At 41.4% G+C, this 23,142-nt stretch overlaps 1 protein-coding gene across 2 annotated transcripts in view; it reads right to left on the bottom strand.

Moving 5' to 3' along the window:
• The window catches only part of PRKCB (protein kinase C beta), a 304,864-nt gene that overhangs the window by 168,846 nt on the left and 112,876 nt on the right, over positions 1 to 23,142 (bottom strand). For both annotated transcript variants that reach the window (XM_036992141.2, XM_036992139.2), the window contains exon 3: positions 7,025 to 7,107. In XM_036992141.2, coding sequence (XP_036848036.1) covers positions 7,025 to 7,107 — 83 coding nt within the window. The remainder of the gene's footprint in view (positions 1 to 7,024; positions 7,108 to 23,142) is intronic.

Here is a 23,142-nt window from a genome sequence, read left to right on the forward strand (position 1 = left end):
CCAAGAATTAAATAGCATTAAATGTTTTATTTAGGATTTGCTCATCTGGATTCATAGTTCACAATAGTTTACTTTTTTGTCCCAACTTTAATAGGTCATGCTGGTTATTATGGCCAAGTAGCTTATACTAATACACTGTGGAAGCTATTCATCTTGTCAGCTCATCAGTTTCCCATCCCCTCTTCTTAAAGCATACACTGCTCTCTGAGCCATAGGGATGCCACTTGATCCAGGCCTGATTAACTGTGAGAGTTTATTCTCCTAACCACAGAGGACTAACCAACCAGAACCTTCCCTGAGACTGATTATGAATGCAGGAAGAAAGAAAGCTACTTCTTCCACCAGGGTTTCCTTCTTTCCATGGGGTCAACTATAACCAGGTTGACAGACACATTTATAGACGTATCCTGTCTATAGCAGGATCAAATGAGGCAAGGGCAAGTCAGTCAGGGTCCCAGCAGCAGGACACAGCATACCCAAGAGAGTTTAGGGAAGGTTTCATACAAGGACTATTTATGAAGGTGCATGTATGGTGCTGGAAAGCCACAGGAGTAAGGCAGTAACTGGGAGCTTGTAAGAGCAAAGGGACAAGGAAGAGAGTAGCTCCTGGAACCCAAAGAAGAGAACTATCTACAGAAGAGTGTCTACCAAGGAGCAGCAACCTTCAGTCAAAGGGCAGAGCCAAGGACCCCACAATAAATACTGGGCTCACTCTTCCCTCACTCTCCAAAGTTCTTTTAGTCCCTCCCCTCCAAAGTCTTGCTAGTCCCTCCCTCCAGCCCAACCAGAAGTCAGAGGGTAAAGGAACCCCAAAGATACAGTTCTTACAGGTCAGTCTCTCAAGGAGAAAGCAGAGGACCCAGCAGGGCAAGCAAGAGTGCTGGCACAGCAGATGAGGACCAGTGTGGTAGATTGCAAAGTGACCAAAAATGCCTCCCCTTCCTTTATGCATCTTTGCAGTGTGACTTTGCAGCTCCTCCCATCCAGAGGTGAAGTCTATTTCTCCTCCCCTGAGTCTGGTCTTGGCCATAACCAGTGTGACACAAATAAAGCTTTGAAAAACACCTGTGCTTTGGAGAATTCCCTCTCTTGCTGTGCTTGGAACCTTGGAACTCTGAGATCAGCATATGGATGAGCCTAAGTTAGCCTACTTGATCATACGAAGGAGAAATAAATTGCCCCAGACAACAGGCTACCAACTGTCAGTTATGTTAGTGAGACTCTCCTAAGTGATCCAGTACCAGGAAAGTCACAAGCTGACCAAGACACGAGAGAGCCTAGAAAGATCAGCTGAACAGACCCAGATGAGAAGAATCACCCAAGTTGCTCACAGAATCATGAAAAATAATAAATGATTACTGGTCTGAGCAACTAAATTTGGGGATCATTTGTTACACAGCAAAGCTAACTGATACAGCTGATAATGAGAAAGCATCTTGCAAGAATTGGAGCCTCCATTTCAGCATCTGAGGCCCTTGTCCCTGAAGCTCTTATTCCATTCCCAATGTCCTTCCCATGAGCCAATCTCTTTTCTTATGACTAATTTGAGTTGGATTTCTCTCACTTGAAGTTTTTAAAAAATTGTGAAGCTTTACTTTTTCTCTACAATTAGATGCAATTTAAAATGAATAGAAATCCTTCATTCTTCTAAAGTTTAAAAATAATTTTACCCATGAAGGCTATTATTCTGGGGCTTTGGGAGAAGAAAATTTTCTTGGGCAATCTTCTTATTTTTCTCTTGGTTATTCACCTATTTTGGTTTTCAATTTCTTCTTGAGACAAAATTGGCAAGTTCAAATTTCCTAGAAAATCACCCATTTCAACAAAATTTTCAAACACATTAGCATTTATATGCCTATTCTTTTTCATATATAAATATAACAGTTTTTCAAGTTCTGTTATTTCCCTTTTATTAAATCTTCAACATTTAGCCTGTGATTTATCACTTTTAATACATTTCTTAATTAAGTAAGACTTGATTAAGAAACACAAAGACTAAGGCACTCAACATTGGTGCCCATCATCTTTAACTGACCTGACTTAGTGATGGAATTAGGATGGTTTTACCCAGTACCTTGACTAAAAATGATAAGAAATTATTTCTAAAACCATAAAATGTTGAAGAAAGTATATTTAGACATGCCAGCTAAAGGGTCTTTTTGCACTTTTGTGCTGTCTGGCACAGAGCACCTGCTCCATAAAGTTAGCTATTATTATTGACTATTATTCCTCGGCATGTCAGAGGGTAACATGCCTCCCTTCTTGAGCAGGAGAGACTCCTCCAGGTATTAATAATAATTTAGAAACCATTTATCAGGTGCCTTCTTTGGGCCAGACACTATTCTGGATGTGGCTCAAGTATTCTTTGACTACTGACAAAAAAACTATGACTTAGGTATTACTTTCCCCATTTCAGAGATATAAACTAAGGGTCACAGAACTTAAATTATTTTCCCAAAATCACCAGAGTTGTAAATGGCAGCATTAGAATTTGACACCAAGGTTTTCTGGCTCCAAAGTCCTATCTCTTTTCTCAGCATTGCTCCATAGAATTTAAGGTTTTGTGTAATGTAGTGGAAATGGACAGTAATTACCTCATAAAGGCATACTCTGGGGTGAAGAATGTAGGGAATTATTAGTACATTCATGATTAGGGAGGTAGGTGGAACAACCGAAATGCCCTTAGCTGCTTGTATCGAGGGCTTACTATGTGGCAGCACCGTGCTAAGCAATTTCATGCAAAGGCTTATTAATGCATTTGCTGTTATACATTTTGTTGTCATTACTAACTCCGTCTCATTTTAAGGATTTTTTAAAAATTATTACAACAAATCTATGTGGTTGGTACTAATACCCTAGTTTACAGATAAGGAAACTGTAAGGAGAAGGAAAATGACACACCCAAGGCAGAGTCAGGACCTGAACTCAGATATGTCTGACTTCAGAGTCCACATTCTTAATCACCATTGTCATTGAGCAAGATCAATAAATTGCCTAACTTTCCATTTACAGCTGGACATGGCTAAGGCAGCCAGGGACCTGAGCAGGGAACCAATGAGATTTGTTCTCTTAATGAAGCTCTCTCTGACTCTCTGAACCACACTAAGACCTGTGCTTCTGCTATGAGGTCCAGTGTGATGGTTTCCAGGGGTTCTGCTCTGCAGCGGCCCCTTGGGCCAAGAGGATCTGAAGTAGATTGACCAGAGATTCTTCCCCTCCCATGAAGAATGGACTCTGTTTCTTTACCACCTGAATCTGGACTTGGCCATGAGACTACTTTGTCCAGTGGGACATTTATTATCAAACATGATGCACAGGCTGGAAAAGCACTTATGTACTGGGGCATGCTCACTTGCTCTTTCTGGAACCTGAAGCCATCATGTGAATGAGACAGAGCTAGCCAGCTGGAGGACAAAAGGCCAGATGAAGGAGAATCAAGGCTCCCAGGTTGACAACCTGCTCACTGCCAAGGGCCATCCTAGGTCATCCAGCCACCAGATATAAAGACACAGGAGAGAACCCCTAAATTTTGTGCTCAGGGCAAGAACCTTACTTGACTCACCCTAGTCCCAGCCCTCAGAGACAAGTCCTCTTTCTTGTTCTGAGATCTCTCTGGAGGCTGCATGTATGGCCAGTATTCTAAGTGCTGGATAATAACGTCCATATGTAATGCTTATGGCAGTACCCAATTTGGTCTCTCTAAGAGGTTCAAGAAACAGCAGAACTAAGGGTTTCTAACCAGGTGAGACCAAGAAGCAGGAGGACATGTTCAGATAACCAGAAGTCCACCCAGGAACTCTGTCATGTTTTGAAGAACCCCAATGGCAGGGGCCTATATACATTGTCTGTTCCCATTGGTACTGAACGGTTGGGTTAGCAGCTGGGTTCATTGGGACAGTACATAGTTCATAAAGTTCCCTCAGTAGCCTAATATGCCATGATGTGGACCTATCTGTAGAAGGATGTCAACCACCCAGAATATTCCCTGGCTCAGACTGGGCTTGAAATAGCAGAGGGTAGAGGACAAAGCCTAGTACATTCCTTTATCAAGGACGGAGATTGCGCTTTCCTGTTCCATGAGCTACACACCAGCTCCTCCAGGGTCATAAGGAGAAGGGCACCTCTCCACACCAGCATGAGCCTCGGAGGCAGCTAAAAGAGAACATGGCGGGTTAGCAAACAGGTGTGGCCAGATCTTTAATCATGCCTCTAACTGTGGACAGAAAAAGATCAATGAACTGAGTCAAGCCTGTTCAGGAACCTGGACCAAGTCATCATCCTTGGTGCCAAATGACTTTCTTGGAATTGTGTCCAGAGATAGAATCATTCCAGGTAGGCTGCCAAACCCTATGCATTCTAGCTGCAGATTGTACTGCCCGCTCTTCCCAGCCCCAAGGTTGAATGGCTGTGCTGCTCTGCTCATAGACAGGGGTCTCCTACCACTTAGGGAGCCTACACCCTCTTAGGAAGGAGTACCAGATGGCAGGCAGAGGACCTGTTCATTCTTCAGGCTTCCTTGGTAGACATCGGTCCTTGTTGCGTGCCCAGCATGTATTCACTGTTCTGCATCATCACTGTCATCATTATCTTCACACAGAGAGCTCCTGCTGTGTACCACTCTCCTAAGTGCTTTCATGGTGATGTATACATTGGATATTCATAACAAGGTCATAAGGTAGGGACTATTACTTTATCCATTTTTCAGCTAAGGAAGTAAGACACAGAGATCTAAATACTTTGCCCAAGGTCACACATATTTGAGCCTAGGAATGCAAGCTCCACCTGTAGTCTATTTATTTTAATCATTATGCAATACTAGTACCCTAGTTTTTTTCTGAGGGACCACCTCTCCCACAGTCTCAACTCATGGGGGTGGGCACACGAGCTTCCTCCCCAGGAACAGGCAGGCACATAACCTGGCCAATCAGCAAGCCATCCTTCTGGCCAAATATGAGCCATGGTCCAATGAGATTTTAGCTCTTGTCACTGGAGTTGCTACACTGATAAGACAAGACTACAGGTACTGTAGCCATCATGCTCCCATAGGAGAAAAGCCTTCCTGAAATGGAAACCAAGAAGGGACTGCTGAGCCAAGAAGAAGACAGAGATGTCTGAGGACCTCATGTCAGCACCTTGACTCACTGTCTGAAGCTGTTCACCTTTGGGCTTTTCAGTTTCAGGGACCAAAAATTTCCCTTTTCACACAAACCAGTTTGAGCTGAGTTTCTGCCTTAGGCAACAGAAATAGTCTACAAATATAAACAGGATATGAGAAACACCATCCTTTTGACTGCTCTGTATCAAGCCTTAGTCAGCATGACATTCAGAGCTGCAAAATGGAGTGAGGCCATCCTCCTAAACTTACCTGTCAGTTTTCCTGGGAATGAGAGAAGGAACTACACTGAAAGGGCCAAGGGGTATATGAGGATATGACAAATGGTCCTATTTTCAGCTCTGCAAACAGGCCTATAAAGGTTGTGGTTGTTGCATGTTGCCTGGAGTTCTTAAACCCAAGTACCAAAGTTTCCAAGCAAATAACTGCAGCATAAACTCTAGAGTGTTCATGTTGCTTTGCCAACAAATATGCCCCTGATTTGCAGCAAAATGGCAGATGACCACTTAGAGAAGGCCAGCAAGAACTGAACAAATGCAATGACAGAATGCAGTCACCAACCACTTCTGGCAAACTGAGGCCAGCTGGCAAGTCTAAGTGGGTAAGAACAGGACCAACAATGAAGACAAAACCAATGCAGAAAATTCTAGGAAGGTAAAGAAAACAGGAACACGATAAGAGAACTAGGGTGATCGCTGCATATAGGGTACACTAAATGCAGTTCATCACTGGGCCAGTGGAGGAGTGTACATGGTGGAAAGTCCTACCAGGACAGTTTTGGCTACATGGAAAATACCCCAGTGAGACTTTACCAAAAGAGTTTCTTATCTCACAGATACAGTCTGGACATAAGAGAACTCAGAGTTGGCTCTGCAGCTCAACAATACCATCAATGACCTGGGTTCCTTTAACTCTTTCACTCTGCCATGCTCAAGATGTTAGCTGTGTCTCCCTCATTGACCCAAAGGCTGCCACAACTCCATGCATTATATCCATCACACCCACAGCTTCATGCAAAGGAAGGAATATCTTCTCTTATGAGAAAGTAAGCCCTACCCAGACTTCCCCTCAGGTCCCACTGAGCAAAATGGGTCATATGCCAATTCACTAGCTACAAGGTACCCTGGGAAACCAAGTATCAGGCATTTTCAGCTTTTAGCTTGAGGGCTGGCCTCTGCCAGAAAGAAGAGAATGAAGGCTATGAATGGCTGTTGGGTAGGCAATCAACAATGTGCCCCAAGCTGTGAACACATGTGTACCAAGACTTTTTGCTATATCTTTACAGCACTCAATTATAATTCACTTAATAACTCCTTAAATCAATTTATCTTTTGTTTAACCAAATATCTTTACTTAGGCAGGAAATTTTACATGCCTGCCATAAATTCAAAACTACTACTAGGTACATTTTCCAGTTTATATTAAAATAAATTCATAATGATTAAAAAAATTATTTTCCTGTTTTGCCTGGAAACATCCCTTGTCCCACCAGCAATAGTAATACTTGAGATGATGCATAATAATGGAATAAATTCATTTCCTCCTAATTCTTGGGCCCTGGTATCAAAAATTCCCTAATAAAGAGCTATAAAGCACATTTTAAGGTACCATTCTAACTGCCTTTTTATAATAGCAAAACTATTTAGCCTTTCCCCACTATTCTTCATGCCCCAGCCATACAGATGAAGATGTTTAGCAAAATCATAGTAGAAGCACAAGCTGGTTTCCTATAGTCACACCCCTTCTCAAAAGGTTTTGTCTCTTCCTCTAAAAAGAAAAATGTCTCAGAGGCTATAGGACTACCACTTGACTTGGGATGAGAAAATTGTGACTTTTTTGTCTAAGCACACTTATATTTACCCAAAAGGATGCAGTGACTGGGGACAAAGGTGACCCGTGCCCATTACTTACATCAGAGGCTGGGCCCTTGTCAGCGCCTGGGCAGGAGAAAGTGACAAATTCATGGCAACGCTTGTGCACGACAAAACAGCAGACTGCAAAAGAGAAAATAAGGGTAGGAGGAAGGGAGAAGGGGAGTGGAGAGGAGAAAGAATGGGAAAGAGAGAAAGAAATCGTTAAACCTGGGCTTCAAGACAAGTGAAGGCTTTATACCAAAATAATGATGTCAGCTTCTCCACCTTGTCCTTTATTGAAGTCAACTATTGGGTACAGTGATGGTGTGTCTTGCAAATTAGTTAAGCTTCTAAAGTTAGAGTTCAAAAGATCACATATGCTCAAAATTATATTCGCCTGATGATTGCCTAAGATGCCTGGTTTTGGAACAGAATGTTTGTAGATTGGGCACCATATGAAGTAGCTGGCTTCCGTTTAGGTCCATAGTGCAGAAGAAGTATGTATATTTAAACACTAGCGTCACACGTACAGAGATGCTAATATGAAGGGCATGTGGGAACAGAGTGGGAATGGCAGACCCATGCCTCCATCTCACCCAAGAGCAATGTCAATCAAGTAAAAGGGTGGAAGAAAAAGGCTGCAATGTTTACACTGTTTCTCTGGTAGTTTGCAACCAAATACATGCATACGTGTTTTTTAGTCTGAGTTAAATGCATCTGTGATATGGCTCCACTATTTGGGGATCGTATCACTTTTGGGAAAGGGCAGTAAGAGAATGCATACATAACAAAACTGATTTTTTTGTTTAAATCTTCTTTTACACTTTTGTGGTTCAAGTCTACTTTTATAAACTCTGTAGACTATGGGTTCCTGGAAGACGGGCACCATGCTATAGGAACAGGCTCAGATTCTGTCTATAGGACATCCTCAGCAAATGAAAACAGAACAGAAATCACAAGGCTATCCCTAGTGATATAATGGATCTGGGCAACAGTCAAGGGCTACTAACATCCACCTGCCTACTGATGAAAGAAACATGAAGTACCCCCACCATCTATTAAGTACTCTTGCCAAAATAATCAGATGTGAATCAGATCAAGCATCAAGCAACTACCAACTCACAAAAAATACAAGACAGAGGCACATACTCAGTGACGCCACAGAGAGGCAATGAGAAAAAAAAATGACACAGTATGACACTGTAATGGTGGGTATGTTTATACACTGTACAACCCAAAAAGTGAACCCTATATAAACTATGGCTTTAAGTTAATAATAATGTATCAATACTGGCTCATCAATTGTAACAAATGTACCACAATACTGCAAGATTTTTTAAAAGTGTGTTGCATATATTAATTCACTTCATATTTGTTAACATCATTTCTAAGGCATGCTATCAGTTTTTTAATTGAGATATAATGGACATACAGCATTATATTAATTTCACGTGTACAACATGATTCAATACATGTGTATATTATGAAATGATCACCACAGTATGCCTAGTTAACATCCATCACCACCTACAGTTACTTGTGATGAGTTCTTTTAGGACCTACTCTCTTAGCAACTTCCAAATATATAATATAGTATTATTAACTAATTGTAGTATTATTAACCATAGTCACCATGTTGTACATTACATGCCCAGAACTTATTTTGACTACCTTTGCCCATTTTGCACACTCCCAACCCTGACCAATCTGTTCTCTGTATCAATGAGTTTGGTTTTGGGTTTTTTTAAATTCCATGTTAAGATCATATGGTATTTGTCTTTGACTTATTTCACTTGTAAGATATTAATAATAGAGGGAACTGGGGTGGGAATGAAGTTGAGGGAATATATGGGAACTCTCTGCTCTTAAACAATTTTCTATGTACCTAAAACTCCTCAAAAAGAAAAATAAAAAAATCCTGCAAGGGTCAAAAAGCAGGGCAGAGGAACAACATAGATATTCAAAGAGATTTCTAGAAACATATCAACTAGATGCAATATGCAGACCATGTTTATAAGCTAATTTAAATAAACTACTAGTTTAAAAAAATTACCAGATAATCAGGAAAACAGATACACTCACTTTTTGATGATATGAGAATTGTTATTGATGTTAGGGAATTATAATTGTTGGTGTGATTATGGTATTGTGGTTATTTTTGTTAAAGAATACTTACCTTTAAGTATATATCCTGAAATCTTTATGGATAAAATGATTTAATTCAAAATAATTCAGTATGACAGGAAGGGGAGAGAAAGGGAAAGGTGATAGAAAAAATTAGTCATGACCTGGGTGATGGACACATGAGGATTCATTATATTAGTATGTTTACTTTTTATATGTTTGATATTTTCCATAATATAAAAAAATTTTAAATCCTCATGGCTAGGAGCCAAGGAGGCCAGTTCTTCTCTTTTACTTTCCCTCTTTTCTGTTTTAATATTTGCTGCATTTTATTAGTGATATAGGTCTTATATAAAGATATTTGTGTCAAATAGTGTGTGTGTGTGTGTGTATGTATGTATTTCCCTCTGTGCCTGCATGTCTGTGAGTGTTAGAGGAATACAAGAGCAGTGGTGCAAAAACATCAGTGATGGTTATCTCTGGGCAACAGGATTGCAGATTATTTCTATTTCCAGCCTTACATTATTCTATATTTTTTAAATGCTCACAATCAGTATATATTAGTTATATAATCAGGAAATGGAAGCCTACTTTCATTTTGAAACAAAACAAAGAGTCAAAGATAAACAATGGTCAGGGAAATGAAAAGTATGATTGCCAAAATTAGGAACTCGGTGGTTGGGCTGATAACAGAACAGACACAGCTAAAGATGAACTTAGTAGACTGAAAGTCTAAATTGAGGGATTTTCCCAGAATTATGCAGAAAGTATAAAAAAGAATAAAAAGAATGATACAAAACATGTAGGACAGACTCAAATATTCTAATATCCATCTAAAAGAATGTTCAGGAGAATGGAAAGTGTAAAAAAAGTGTAATCAAAGAAAATAGCAGAAGAAAATTCCCTAAAGATTAAGAAATTGAGTCCTTAAATTGAATTAAAGTAAATGTCAATAGGTATGAATGAAAAAGAGACCAATGATGAGGATACCAACAAAGGAACAAAAATAATTTTAACACCAGATTTCTCATCTGCAGTTTTGAATTCTAGAATATGGTAGAACAATATCTCTAAAGATTTAGGAACATTCTTTCTAACCTAAAACCTTATACAAAGCCAAACTAGCATTTAAATCAAGGAATAAAATAAAGACATTTCCAGAATACAAGAACTTAGAAAATGTACTTCCCATGGAAGAGGACTAGAGTATGTACATCCCACAAAACCAGCACCAAAAAAACAAATAAAAGAAGTATAAGAAATAGTGGTGAACAAAGAACAAACTTAAAGCAGGACAGGACATAAGAAATGGGGATGGGAGAAGGGCTGTAAAGTTGAAATGTGCTAAGAGTCTTGTCTTATTCTTTGAGAGATTACAGATATTGAGAAATGCATATAGGACATTACAAGTTTGAATACGCATGTTAGCAATTAAGAATTAGAAGTATTATGTATTTGCAAATTACTAAAAGAAAAAATGGACAAAGAAAAAATCCAACTACACTTCAAAAGTCCCCTTCATGCCCCAATTTATATAAATATTATTCTTTTTCTTTTACTTTAAAGTGCTTCACTTGAGGGTGTTATTTTAAATGTATACATAGATAAAGTCTTGTATTTGAACTTAACTCACATTAAATGAGTACCCTTACTTGTGAATATATGACTCTGTATATGCTCCTCAACAGCAGGCACTGTATCTTGAATCATCATCATTTGCACTTTAATCCATCTGTAATTTCTTGGTATCTGATGGGACATGGGAATCTAATTTGCCATTTTTTTCCAAATAGGTAATCAATTGTCCCAGCATCTTTTATTGAATAACTCATCCCTTCCCCACCGATTTCAAATGCCAACTTTGTTATATACTAAATAATCATATACACCGGGGTCTGTCTTAGGGCTTCTGTTCTGTTTCCCTGATCCGCCTTTCAGTACAGCAATACAGGTTTTAATTATAGTAGCTTTATAATATGTTGTATCTTGGCAGGGCAAGTCCTCCCTCATTATCCTTATTTTCAACATTTTCTTGGCAATCAACCATGTTTATTCTTCCAAGTGAACTTTAGAATAAGTTTATCAAGCTTTTAAAAATACCAGTGGAATTTTTACTGGAATTGCATTGAGTCAATCCCCACCACGAAAAAATGTTTATTGGGGCTTTGACTGAAATGGTCTTAAATTTAGAAATTAAATTCAGGATAGTTGACATTTTTACAAAAATGAGTCTTTCTATCGGGAATAGGGTGTCCCCTTGTTAAAATCTTATTTTATGTCTCCCAAATAAGTCTTTAATTTTCTCTGTAGGTCCAACAGATTTCTCATTTAGTATATGTAAGGAGTTCGTTTTTTATGCCATTGTGACTTTGATATTTTTTCCATTTTGTTTTCCAGATGGTTATTGTTTTCATATAGGAAAGAAATAAACTTTCAATATATTTATTTTGTAGGAATTTTTTTGACTCATAGTAATTTTTGTGAGTTTTCAGTTGCTTCCTTTGAGTTTCCAGGTAGACAGTCATATTATCGGCAACAATAATATTTTTCTTTTTTCCCTCTCTGATAGATATGCCTTTTTTCTTTTTTCTCTTTATCATAGTTTCATGTCTAGAACTTTCACAACAACATGGAATAAAAGGAATGATAGCAGGCAGTCCTGTCCCATTCTGAGCTTTTACCAGCTTCGTGTCTTCCTCACTCTCTCTTCTCCCTGACTTTGGGAATTTGTATTTTCCTAAGGAAATGTTCAGTGTTCTCCTCAATGTGTTTCAGCTGTATTATCTTATCTGGCATGATGATATGCCCCTCCTCATTCTTTCTTCACATTATATTGTTAGGTAATCTCTCTTTTTATTTTTTCCAGAGGTTTATCTTCTTTGTTGGCTATTTTATTATTGCGTCATTTTAAAGAAGCAAATCCTGGCTATATTTCTCAGTTCTACTGGTTTTTTTCCTACTTTATTAATTGCTACTTTTATTTGGCCTACTTATTTTTTTTTGTGCTCATACTTGTCATATTTATTGGTTAAGAATATGCATTCTGCATCAGATGGTCAGGTTTGGATCCTGTGTTCACTACCTGCAAACTGTAATACGGGGCACACTATCTGACCTCTCTGTTTTTCAGCTTCCTCTCTGAAAAATGATGATGATAATAAAAGTGCCCATATCACAGTGGTGGTGTCAGAATTCAACAAGTTAACCCATGCTTGGAATTGTGCCCAGAGTACTCAAGTGTTGCTGCTAATCACGAGTATGCAAATGTTTGCTACTGTTATTTTCTGTTCTTAAAGATTCTTGAATTGGCTGCTCAGTTCATTTACTCCCATTCTTCATTAAACACTTAAAGACTTTAAAGCTAAAAACTGTTCTTGCAACTACAGCTTTGGCTGCATCCTATGTTTTATACTTAGTGCCATCATTGTTTCATGTTTCTGATGGGTCTATTATTGTGGTTTTAATTTCATCTTTGACCCAGAACTATTTAGGAAAGTTGCTCAGCACCACCACCAACATCATTTACAAGTAATAGATTCTTTAGCCTAGAGCTTTTCTTCAAAATATCCAAAATATTGGTTATGATCTTAGTCATCCTTATTCTCTTTGAGGAAGGGAGGGGGTTCATTTCTAGTTTCTCAGTGTCTACCACAATTCCTGGTACCTGATAAGTTAGTAAATAACTATTTGTGAATGAAGGAGCAAAAAGAATGGATATCATAAACCACAGAAAAAGAAGAAAGTCCAATTAACGTTGTGGTAGATGCAGTTCCTGGCTGGCCTTCCACATTCTACCATTATGGACAAAGAGAGCAGTACATCAGCTACTGACAAGATCTCCTTAGGCATTCTTCCAATTAGCCATGAAAATATATAATCCATCCCACCAAGGAGGAATCAATATGCCATGTGACTTGCCTATATACTGCAGCACACTCTATGGAGAAACTGAGAACAGACTGGAAAGTTGAGAATTTCCAGCTCGGACTTTATTGACACAATGTGTTTTTAAAAAGTTGTGCAAATCAGATTTCCCATTAACTAAAACACTTTAAAGAAAAGTAGTAGGGCTGGATATTTAAAGAAACGAACTAAATCCTTTCGTAGTACAAATAAACACCCCCTCACTTCTGTTGGGCAAATTCAGGGTAAGACCAGCTCTTTTTAAGTAAGAGGCAATATTCACTGAGCTGCTAAAATATGTACCAGGTCCTACTTTCAAACAGGTATTTGGTAAGGGCCAAGAATTTCTAGATGCTTCATAGTTTATTCAATCACTCCTTGCTCTGCAGAGGTTTAAAGCCTGCCACCTACAGCCCCTGGAATCTAGCCTTTAGCTGTGCTTTATTAGAACTACATATAGGAGTCTCAAACTCGAATGCCCTGGGACTGGGTGAGCCGTGGAAATGCCTGAGGGTCAGGTGAGAAAATGCACACATGACCTGTTCAACAGGGGACATTGCTACTCAGTCCCAGCAGAGAATGAGATGAAATTCCCAGCTCTATCACCTCCATCGACCCCCTGATTAAGATGGTTAAAGTCACAGGCCAGCTTCATCAGTAAAATAATGCCTTTCCCCCAGCCTCACCAAAGATGTCCACATCCTAATCCCTGGAGCTTGTGAATACATCACTTTACATAGAAAAATGGACTTTGCTGATGTGATTAAATTAGGGATCTGGAGATGAAGGATTCTACTGTATTATCTGGGTGGGCCCAGTGTAATCGCAAGGGTCCTTATCAGAGGGAGGCAGGAGGATCAGAGCCAGAGAAGGGGACGCAGAGATGAAGCAGAGCAGACGTTGCAGTGACTGCCATTACTTGAAAGGAACCAAGCCAGGGAACGTGGGTGTCCTCTAGAAGCTAGAATAGGCAAGGAACAGATCGTCCCCTAGAGCAGCCAGAAGGAAGGCAGCCTTGTTGACACCTTGATATTAGACCCACTTTCAGACTTCTGACCTCCAAGCTGTAAGATAATAAATTCATGTCGGCTTAAGCCACTGAGTTTGTGGTAATATGTTATAGCAGCCATAGGAAACTAATACGCCAGCCAATGGTTGACCCCAGAAGCAGTAGGCTATAGTCAAAAGCCCAGGGGACCTCCCTGGAGTATCTGCCCCAAGAGAGCACCGGGATCCCAACTTTACTTCACAGCGAACCTCAGCCCCACATCCCAAGCTCTAACCACTATCATTTATTCATTACATCCAAAGAGGCCTAATTGCATCAAAATTTTATTTTTTCTCTTTGGGGTTGGTCTTCCTTTTTAACCCTAGTCTCACTGGGGTCGATAGTGGAAAACTGACATCCTTGGAAAACAATCTTTGTCCCTAAATCCTTAACAACTTGAGATGGAAATTGGAGCACTAGTAGAGAGAAGAAGGGCCCTCAGCACTTTCCTCAGCTCTCATCTCTCTCAAGAGGCCCCAAAACAGTTGCTTTTCAAGGGAGAAAATCTCTTGCCATCTGCAAGAGTTATGGGCAGGCAGCCAGGCATATGAGATCAGATGAACCTTGGTTTGAGCCCTCTTTTACCCCTTATAAGCTGAATGACATTAGTCCAATTACTATGCCTCTCTAAGCACATTTCCACCTCCAAAATGAGAATAACAATGGTACCTATACTTAGAAGGCTATTGCAAAGCTCCAAGGACAGACACACATAAAGTGCTTTGTGGAAAGGGGCATTTCTGTCTGAGCCACCAGTGTGCAAACTGTGCTTCTGCAAAGGCTGGGAAGGATCCCTCATCCTCTCAAACTAAAGCTGACTCACTGACATGAAATTCTGTCTATCCAAGATGAAGTGTGGCTCCCACAAATGCTTTCCTGAACTATCTTTTTGACCAAAAGCCAAAGGCCTGGTCACGATTTCCACCCAACATCGACTCACTGGTATTCAGAAGACTAACTCACATGGCCACTCAAGTACTTGAGTCTGCAAAGGGCTCTCACATCCATGGTTTCACCTGAGGCTGCATCATGGCCCTCTGAGGAAGATGTTTTGATCCACATTATATTGACCGAGATGCTGATGCTCAGAGAGAAATAACCTGCCCAAGGGCATCCAGCTAGCCAGTGGCAGTGCTTGTATTTGAAACCAGGACTGTCTTGCACTAGAGCCTACACTTGCAGCAGCACTTGTGCTTGTCATTCATCTCACTGCTGCAAAAGAAATCCTCCTCCACTTTCCTCATCACCCACCACCCAGCCCAGTTGCTAAATCTTATTGATTCTTCCTTCTCAACACTTTCTAGACCAAATCCTCCTGTACCTCCTCCTCTGATTCCACCCTAACTGTCCTCAACAAATCAGACATGGAGTTTTGCAATGAAGCTTTGACTGGCCTCCCCTGAAAGTGATGAGTGTGCCTTGATAACTCATCTCTACGAGCCAAAGTTTCCAAAACCACAAAGGAGATAAGACCACCAATGTCACATGATTGTTACAAAATCTAAATGAGATGCACATACGAATGCACAGCAGTGGGGCACAAAGTAAGCTCTCAATGAAGGTGTATTTACTTCCTTCCAGGTTAGAGGGATTCACAACACAAGCCCTGCAGCCAAGCTGTCTGGACTCTACTCCAGGAACCACTGTTCATTAGCTCTGTGACCTTGAATAAGTCCACTGACTTTGCTGTCTTGGTTTCCTGCTCTATAAAATAGAAGCAATAACATAACTTTTCTCATAAAGTTGTTATGAGGATTAAATTAGTTAATCTTAGCATGGTGTGTGGACACAGTAAGCCCCTAATAGGTACTAAATACTGTCAGTATTATTCCTGCCGATTTCCCTCCACCCTGTGCAACCTACACACTCCTGGAAAATTGGTCTCTGAAAACTCAGCCTTGATGTTTCCCTGCTCCAGCATTCAACTCACTGCTTATTGCCTAAAGCTGTGCTGTCCAATATGATAGCTACTAATTACATGGGGCCATGCCAATTTAAATTAATTAAATAAAATTTAAAATTCAGTTCCTCATTCACACTAACTACATTTCAAGTGTTTAATAGTCACAGGTGGCTAGAAACTACCACATTATACACTCCTGGTAGAAAGTCTTATTGGATAGCACTGGCTCAAAAAATAAAGATGAAGTACCGTAGCCTGGCATCCATCCCCAGTATAATCACTTCCTCATGTTACTCTCATCTCCTCGCACTCCACTGCCTCCTCCTGCCAGGTTGGATGACTCTTCCTGTCTATAATGTATTTTATTCATTCCCCACCGTGCCAATTTGTTCCACGAACATACCAATGCCAATAGCCCCATCACATGCAGTCCAAAAAGGAAGTTTAAGGCAGAGGAGCCTAGTTCTCCCAGCAGCAGACTGAAGGCAGGATTGGAATAGAAATGGGATATTCCACAGACTAATTCTGCTCTGGAGCCTCCATGGGACAGATAATGGTTGGCTCATCCCTCCTATTTTAATGCAGGGGTTACAAACTCAAAGGCCTATGGAGGCCAAGCCTTATTACCAAGTGAGACAAGCCTGGTGTAGTGCAGCAGGCAGGAGTAGCTGGGCCAAACTGGAGAACATATGCTCATGCCAGGGACACTCAGCTCCATCCTATAGCTGCCCGGGAATCACTGGCCCAGCATTGCCAGACAGGACTTTTTTCAAAGCTCTGTGTAGGCCACCCAAAGACATTGGAGTCCTGCCAGTTTAGAATCTCTGTGTTAGCTGGTCACCCTGGCTCAAATACTTCCACTTGGGTTACATGTTATCTCTGAGCTAAAATATCCTCAATCACTGAATGGGGATGAGACCCTCTACTTCACAAAGGGTTGTGGATGATGCCAGATGAATGTGCTTGGCCAGTGCCTGCCTCATATATAATTCTTAATAAAAATATGAATGAATGCATTAACAATGAGTGAATAAGTGAATGAATGGACTCTTTGGTCACCCCCACACTCAGAATTGCTCACCATTGCTGAGTCAAAGGAAGGCAGCTGTGATCAGGGGCGGTGCACGAGGATCTGTAGGTGGCTGGCCCCAACACTGCCAAGCTGTGTGAGCGCAGGGCCATCTCACAGGCCTGCACGGCCGGCTTTAAGTGTGCAGTGAGAACATCTTTTCAAAACAGTACACTGTGCTTATGGTTTAGAATTTGAATGTTACAAATGAGTACACACTTGAGAATCACTGTTCTACACCATTATCAGAGGGAACTGTTCTCTCCAGTGTCTTGTGTAACCTTCTAGATATTCTCTGCATGTGTGTGAGTACATGTGTGCATCTATACCTATATATGGAGTAAGACATTCTCCCTTTCATTTTTTATCTCTTCCCCTTTTGTTTTACCCATATGATTCAATTTTACACACTGTTCTCAGCCCTAGCTGCACACTGAGTCACCTGGAGATTTTTAAACAAATCAGAGCTCAGGTTCCACCTCCAGAGATTCTGATTAATTGAGGGGGGGTGGAGGAGTAAGGGAAGGCTGAGGACAGGTACATTTAAAAAGCTCCCCAGGTGATTCAAATTTGAAGAGCACTGGTGATCTGTCTGCACACTCCACCCATGCTTTTTCCCAAACTAACACACCTGGACGCCAATTCCATCTCCGTATATAGAGAACAAATCCATTCCATTTCCACCACTGCATCCTAGTCCATCATATGAGTGGACTACCATTTATTTACCCAGTGTTATAGGCAGCTCTTAAAGTTCTAATGACGATGGCTTTCTCCTGTACGAGAGGAAGAAGCAAGAGCAAACTTCACTTGGTTATCAAGTCAAGCACTATGGAGGGAACACAAAAGCCAAAGCACTGACCTTGCAGCAGCCAGCAACTGCAGGAAAGGAATGTTCCTGTTTATAATCTTACCAAATCTATTTAACTCAGCAAGATAAAGCAGTGGAGCCAACAAGAAGTAAAGAACAGGCCTCAGAAGTAAATAAACCCGTGAGAAGAAAGCTGCCCCCACCACCACCTTCTGCTCTACCCACCGTATGGAGACAGGCCCCTGGGCAGGACAGCTGCTGGCAACATCCTTGTTTGGATAACACAAGGAGACTGTTCTTGACCCCTTGGCCTCCCCCTTTTGATCAGGCCCAGAAGGGGGCAGAGGATCAGCAGGGACATAATGCCATGGCCTAAGAGGAAATGTCAACATCCCTTTATTCACAAACCATATCCAGCCCAAGAGCACTTGGACCAGGAGAAGACCTGGTCGTAAAGCTAAGCGTGATGGACGTCACTTGCTTCTGCCTAACCAGCATCCATACTTTGTGCTTCTCCTTTGGGAATCATGCCTTTCTGACCCCATTCCTGTGGGCTTTCACCCCCTTGGTCCCAGGGTAGACATAAGACTCAAGCCAGTGTGGACTCAGGGATGGGCATGTGACTCAAGCTGCCTGGTGGGAATCAGCTTTAGGACTTTTGCTGGAATTATTAGGAAAGGAGACTTATTTTCCAACAGTATTGCTAAGCTGGTAGGGAATGAATCTGCATCTGCCATCTGCATTATCACAAAGGAAACTTTTCTGAGAATGAAGCCAAAAGGAGAAAAGCAGAGACAAGCAACATCTGATGACCTCCAAGTGAAGTTTGCTCTTGCTTCTTCCTCTCGTACAGGAGAAAGCCATCGTCATTAGAACTTTAAGAGCTGCCTATAACACTGGGTAAATAAATGGTAGTCCACTCATATGATGGACTAGGATGCAGTGGTGGAAATGGAATGGATTTGTTCTCTATACACTGAGATGGAATTGGCGTCCAGGTGTGTTAGTTTGGGAAAAAGCATGGGTGGAGTGTGCAGACAGATCACCAGGATCCAACCAGGCCTGAAGGGAGACCCCTTGACTTTTCAGTGTAAGTCAACAAATCCCTGTTTGCCTAAACGATCTTGAAGTGGGTTTTTGTTTCTTGAGACCAATGGAGTTTTAATAAACCAAAGGTGACAAGTTGAAGGATGGGCAGTGAGGGCCCCTATTTTCTCCGGTGTTTCATGTATTCCTATACATAAGCCTCTTCTCCTTTTAAATTAAGGGTTTGATATTAAAAGCACACAAGAGATCAGTCCTTGTTGGTGAATTGAGGAAAGTTGAGGTGCAGTGGCTCACCTTTCCCTCAGTTCCTTTAAGTATTGCAGACCTCAATGAAGACATTACTAGGAGTTTGCTCAGGTAAGAGGAAGCGCCAGGAAACACAGAATGAGACAAGTCTGCTTTACCCACAGGCCCATTATGTGGGCTTCTTTTCAGTAAGTGCCTGTAGCATGGACACATCCATCTTGCTGATGCCAGGGATTTATACCATCACACCCAGCTCCTACCCTCACTTGTGAAGGAAGGGCCGCATAACCACTCAATTTCTATTAAGTACAAAGAACCAAACAACCCTAACCAAGTCCTTTTTCATCATGACGATGAGTCACATCCACCAAACTGTGCCTCTGGAGCTGGGTGGCTTGAAGCCCAGAGATGAATTCATGTCAATCTCAGGCCCCAACTCATGCTAAAAAGTAGGGAATACTTAATCCTCTGGCAGCTTACAATTCTGCCAGGAAAAGTGCTATGTGAATATTGTGAAAATCACCAAATCGAAGATCTGGCATGGCGATTACAGAGGACAGCTGTTGGTTTTGCCTGCCCAGCATCCACTCCCCCTTCTTCTGGTAACTGGCACATGATTTCCTTTGAGACACCAGCCTCCCTCCACCATATGTGATCTTGGTGTCAAGCAAGGTGTACAGCTCACCCTTGGCCAAAGGGGTGTGCATGTAGCCTAAGATCAGCCAATCACACTCTCCCTCCCAGGATTTTGATTCTTGATGCAATAGTGTTACCATGAGAAGGCTGTCCTGCCACCTAGATCCAAGAGCTACTCTGGACCCTGTACTTTCTAAGGCCTGGTACCATATGAATGTGGTTCCCCAAACCTTTCCGATTGACTGTAAGACAACTAGAGTCAATTTCTATTGAGTACAAAGAACCAAATAACCCTAACCAATTCAGACATCTGATCTCACCCCATAGTGATGCAGTCATTCCCTGGAGAGAGGATCACCAGGCTTCTCATTGCACTTCCAGGACAAGGAACTCTCCACGCTGTACAGACAACTCTAGTACTAGAAAGTTCCTTGACTACACAGAAGTCAGGCTCCCTGAACTCCCTGACCCTCTGCTCTGTGGCCCCTTCCTCCTTTCCCTGGCTCCTCCTCCCCCTGCTGCTCCCCCAGCCCTTACAAACTGGAATTCCTCAAGGCTCTGTCCCAGGTTCTGGTCCTTCCTGGCAGATACTCCTTCCCCAGGCCATCTTGTCAGTCCACGAGACCTCATAACTCTTCTCATGCTGGTAACTCACATTTGTAGCCTGATCTCTCCCTGAGCCCCACACCCATCTATCCACCTGCTCCAAGCACCTCCATTTGGATGTTAAATTGAACCTGCCACAAACCCTGTTCTTGTTCTTCTGCCTCACATCGGATGTTTGCTTCCCAGGATGTGCCTGCACCCCTCACCTGGGGAGCTACCTTGACACCTCCCTCACCACCACTACCCACTTCCAATCACCAATTCTGTCAGATACAACCTCTAAGTGCCACTTGAAACCAGCCTTTGGCCCTTCACCACTGTCTTGGGTCTCTGAAGCTTTCTTCTTATTTCCCCAATTCCTATCATCCTTCAGATCTCAGAATAAATGTCATTTCCTTAGAAAATCTTCCCTGACCCACTAGTCTAGATTTAACCTGCTTATTGTAATGCCATTTGACTTAACCTCTCTAAGTCACTTTATTATTTTCAATAATAAGACGGTAAAGAGTACCAACTCATAAAGTGGCTGAGAGATTAAATGCAACAATGTATTAAAAACTTAAACAGAAAAAAACAAGCCTTAACACAGTAACTGGCACATAGTAGGTTCATCATAAATATGAATTATTGCTATTGTTATTGTTATTGTTGTTACTCCTACTAATAATGCCTTTCCCGCCCAGACTGTTAACTATGCGAGCAGAAGCCCCTCATGCTCTGCTCACTACTGTATCCCTGGGGCTGGCACATAACAGGAACTCAATAATATATTTAATTGACTGATCGGTTGAAATTTGAAACCATTGACTGTACCCCTCACTTGTTTCCCCAATTTGTTCCCTTCACCAGGCTAAACATTTTAATTTCCTCCTAATATATTTGGGTAGACAGGACAAAACCTTCTCACCATCATCCTAGGTGCCTGAGGCAGAGTAAAGTCATAACAAAAATGTCCTCACAATGGAGACTTTCCACTTGCTTTCTTTTTCATTTTAGTAAGACAGTCAAGAGTGGAAAATCTAAACACAGAAGAAAAAAAACTGGAAGGAAACACATGAAATGTCGAGAGTGGTGGTGATCTCTGGTTATAAGGACTTCTAGGTTTTGTTCTACTTTTTATAATTCTGTATTTCTCTAATACTTTAAAATAATATAGCAAATGTTAAGTCTGCATCAAGTTCAGGAGATATAATTTAATGCAGGAAAACATGCGGTTCTAGATGTGCACTTTGATGAGCTTTGACAGATGCATTACAGCCATATCATCACTGCCATAATCAAGATACAGGACACTTACACCACTCCAAAAATTCCCTTGCTCCCCTTTACCCAGCCCTTGGCAACCACTGATCTGCTTTCTGTTATGATACATTCATGGAACCCTATAGTAGTATTATTTTGTGTCTGCCTTCTTTCACTCAAAATAATACTTTGATTATTAATGATTTGTAATACAGTTATCCAATGAAGAAAAACTGAAGGAACAGAATAGCAGCAGACTCACAGACTCCAAGAAGGGATTAGCAGTTACCAAAGGGGAGGGGCGGGAGAGGGTGGGTGAGGAGGGAGGGAGAAGGGGATTGAGTGGTATTATGATTAGTACACATGGTGTGTGGGGTCACGGGGAAGACAGTGTAGCACAGAGAAGACAAGTAGTGAATCTGTGGCATCTTACTACACTGATGGACAGTGACTGCAGTGGGGCATGGGGGGTGCTTGACAATAAGGTTGAATGTAGTAACCACATTGTTTTTCTTGTGAAACTTTCATAAGAGTGTATATCAATGATATCTTAATAAATAAAGAGGAAAAGAAAAACTATTGAGTTCTAAGCTTAAAAAAATAATGCAGTTATCACTATCAGAAGTTTCTTTTTATTGCTGAGGAGTATTCTATTATACAGTTACTCCAAAGTTTGTTTATCCACTCATCTATTGATCAATATTTGGGGACCTTTTTCCCAGTTTCTGACTATTATGAATAAAACTGCTATATTCATTTATGTGTCTTTGTGCAGGTAAAGACATACCATGGTAAATAGCTAGGAATGGAATTGCTGTGTCATATGGCAATTCTATGTTAACTTTATAAGGAACTGAGCTGCCAATTTTTTTCAAAATGGTTGTACCACTTTATTTTTTAGAATGAAAACAAGCCAATGCATTATTTTGTAATAGGTTTATAGGTTTGTTGCGGTCTCAGCAGGAAATGGAATTTTCCCTAAATGTTCAATCAAAGACAACTGTGGAGAAGGGTCACCACACCTAGGGCTACAGGTATAGCCTAACGAAATAGTAGAACAAAGCCCAGTAAGAGCTGAAACTGAGGAGGGGGGTGCCCCCTGCCAGGAGCTGTCATGGCAGAAGGAGGCCAGAGACGGAGGGTGCAAACACCCCAAACACTCTCTCCTCCTGCCTTCCAGCCTCTGGCTGCCACCTCCCACCGGCCCGACTCAGCAGAAGTCAGACAGCCAAGGGAGACGCAGAGCCAGGAGATGCAGTCCACAGGGGTCCGCCTCCCCAGACACGGGATGGGGCAGAGAAGGGTGGCGAGCGGTGGTCCCAGAGAAGGCATCAAATAGAGAGTGACTAGACACTGCCCGTCCTCAGAGGAGGGGAGAAAAAGAACAAGGAGAAGATTTGCAATACTCTCAGGCGTCAGCACTCACAAACCAGCACTAGTCTGGGGTGACGGAACCATATGGTCACTATTAATGCCATTAGTCCAACTACAACGGTAACTACTACTAGTATCGCTACCACCAATAATAATACTAAAAGTAG

This window comes from Manis javanica, chromosome 10, assembly GCF_040802235.1.
Source record: "Manis javanica isolate MJ-LG chromosome 10, MJ_LKY, whole genome shotgun sequence".
In the NCBI taxonomy this organism is placed as follows: domain Eukaryota; kingdom Metazoa; phylum Chordata; class Mammalia; order Pholidota; family Manidae; genus Manis; species Manis javanica.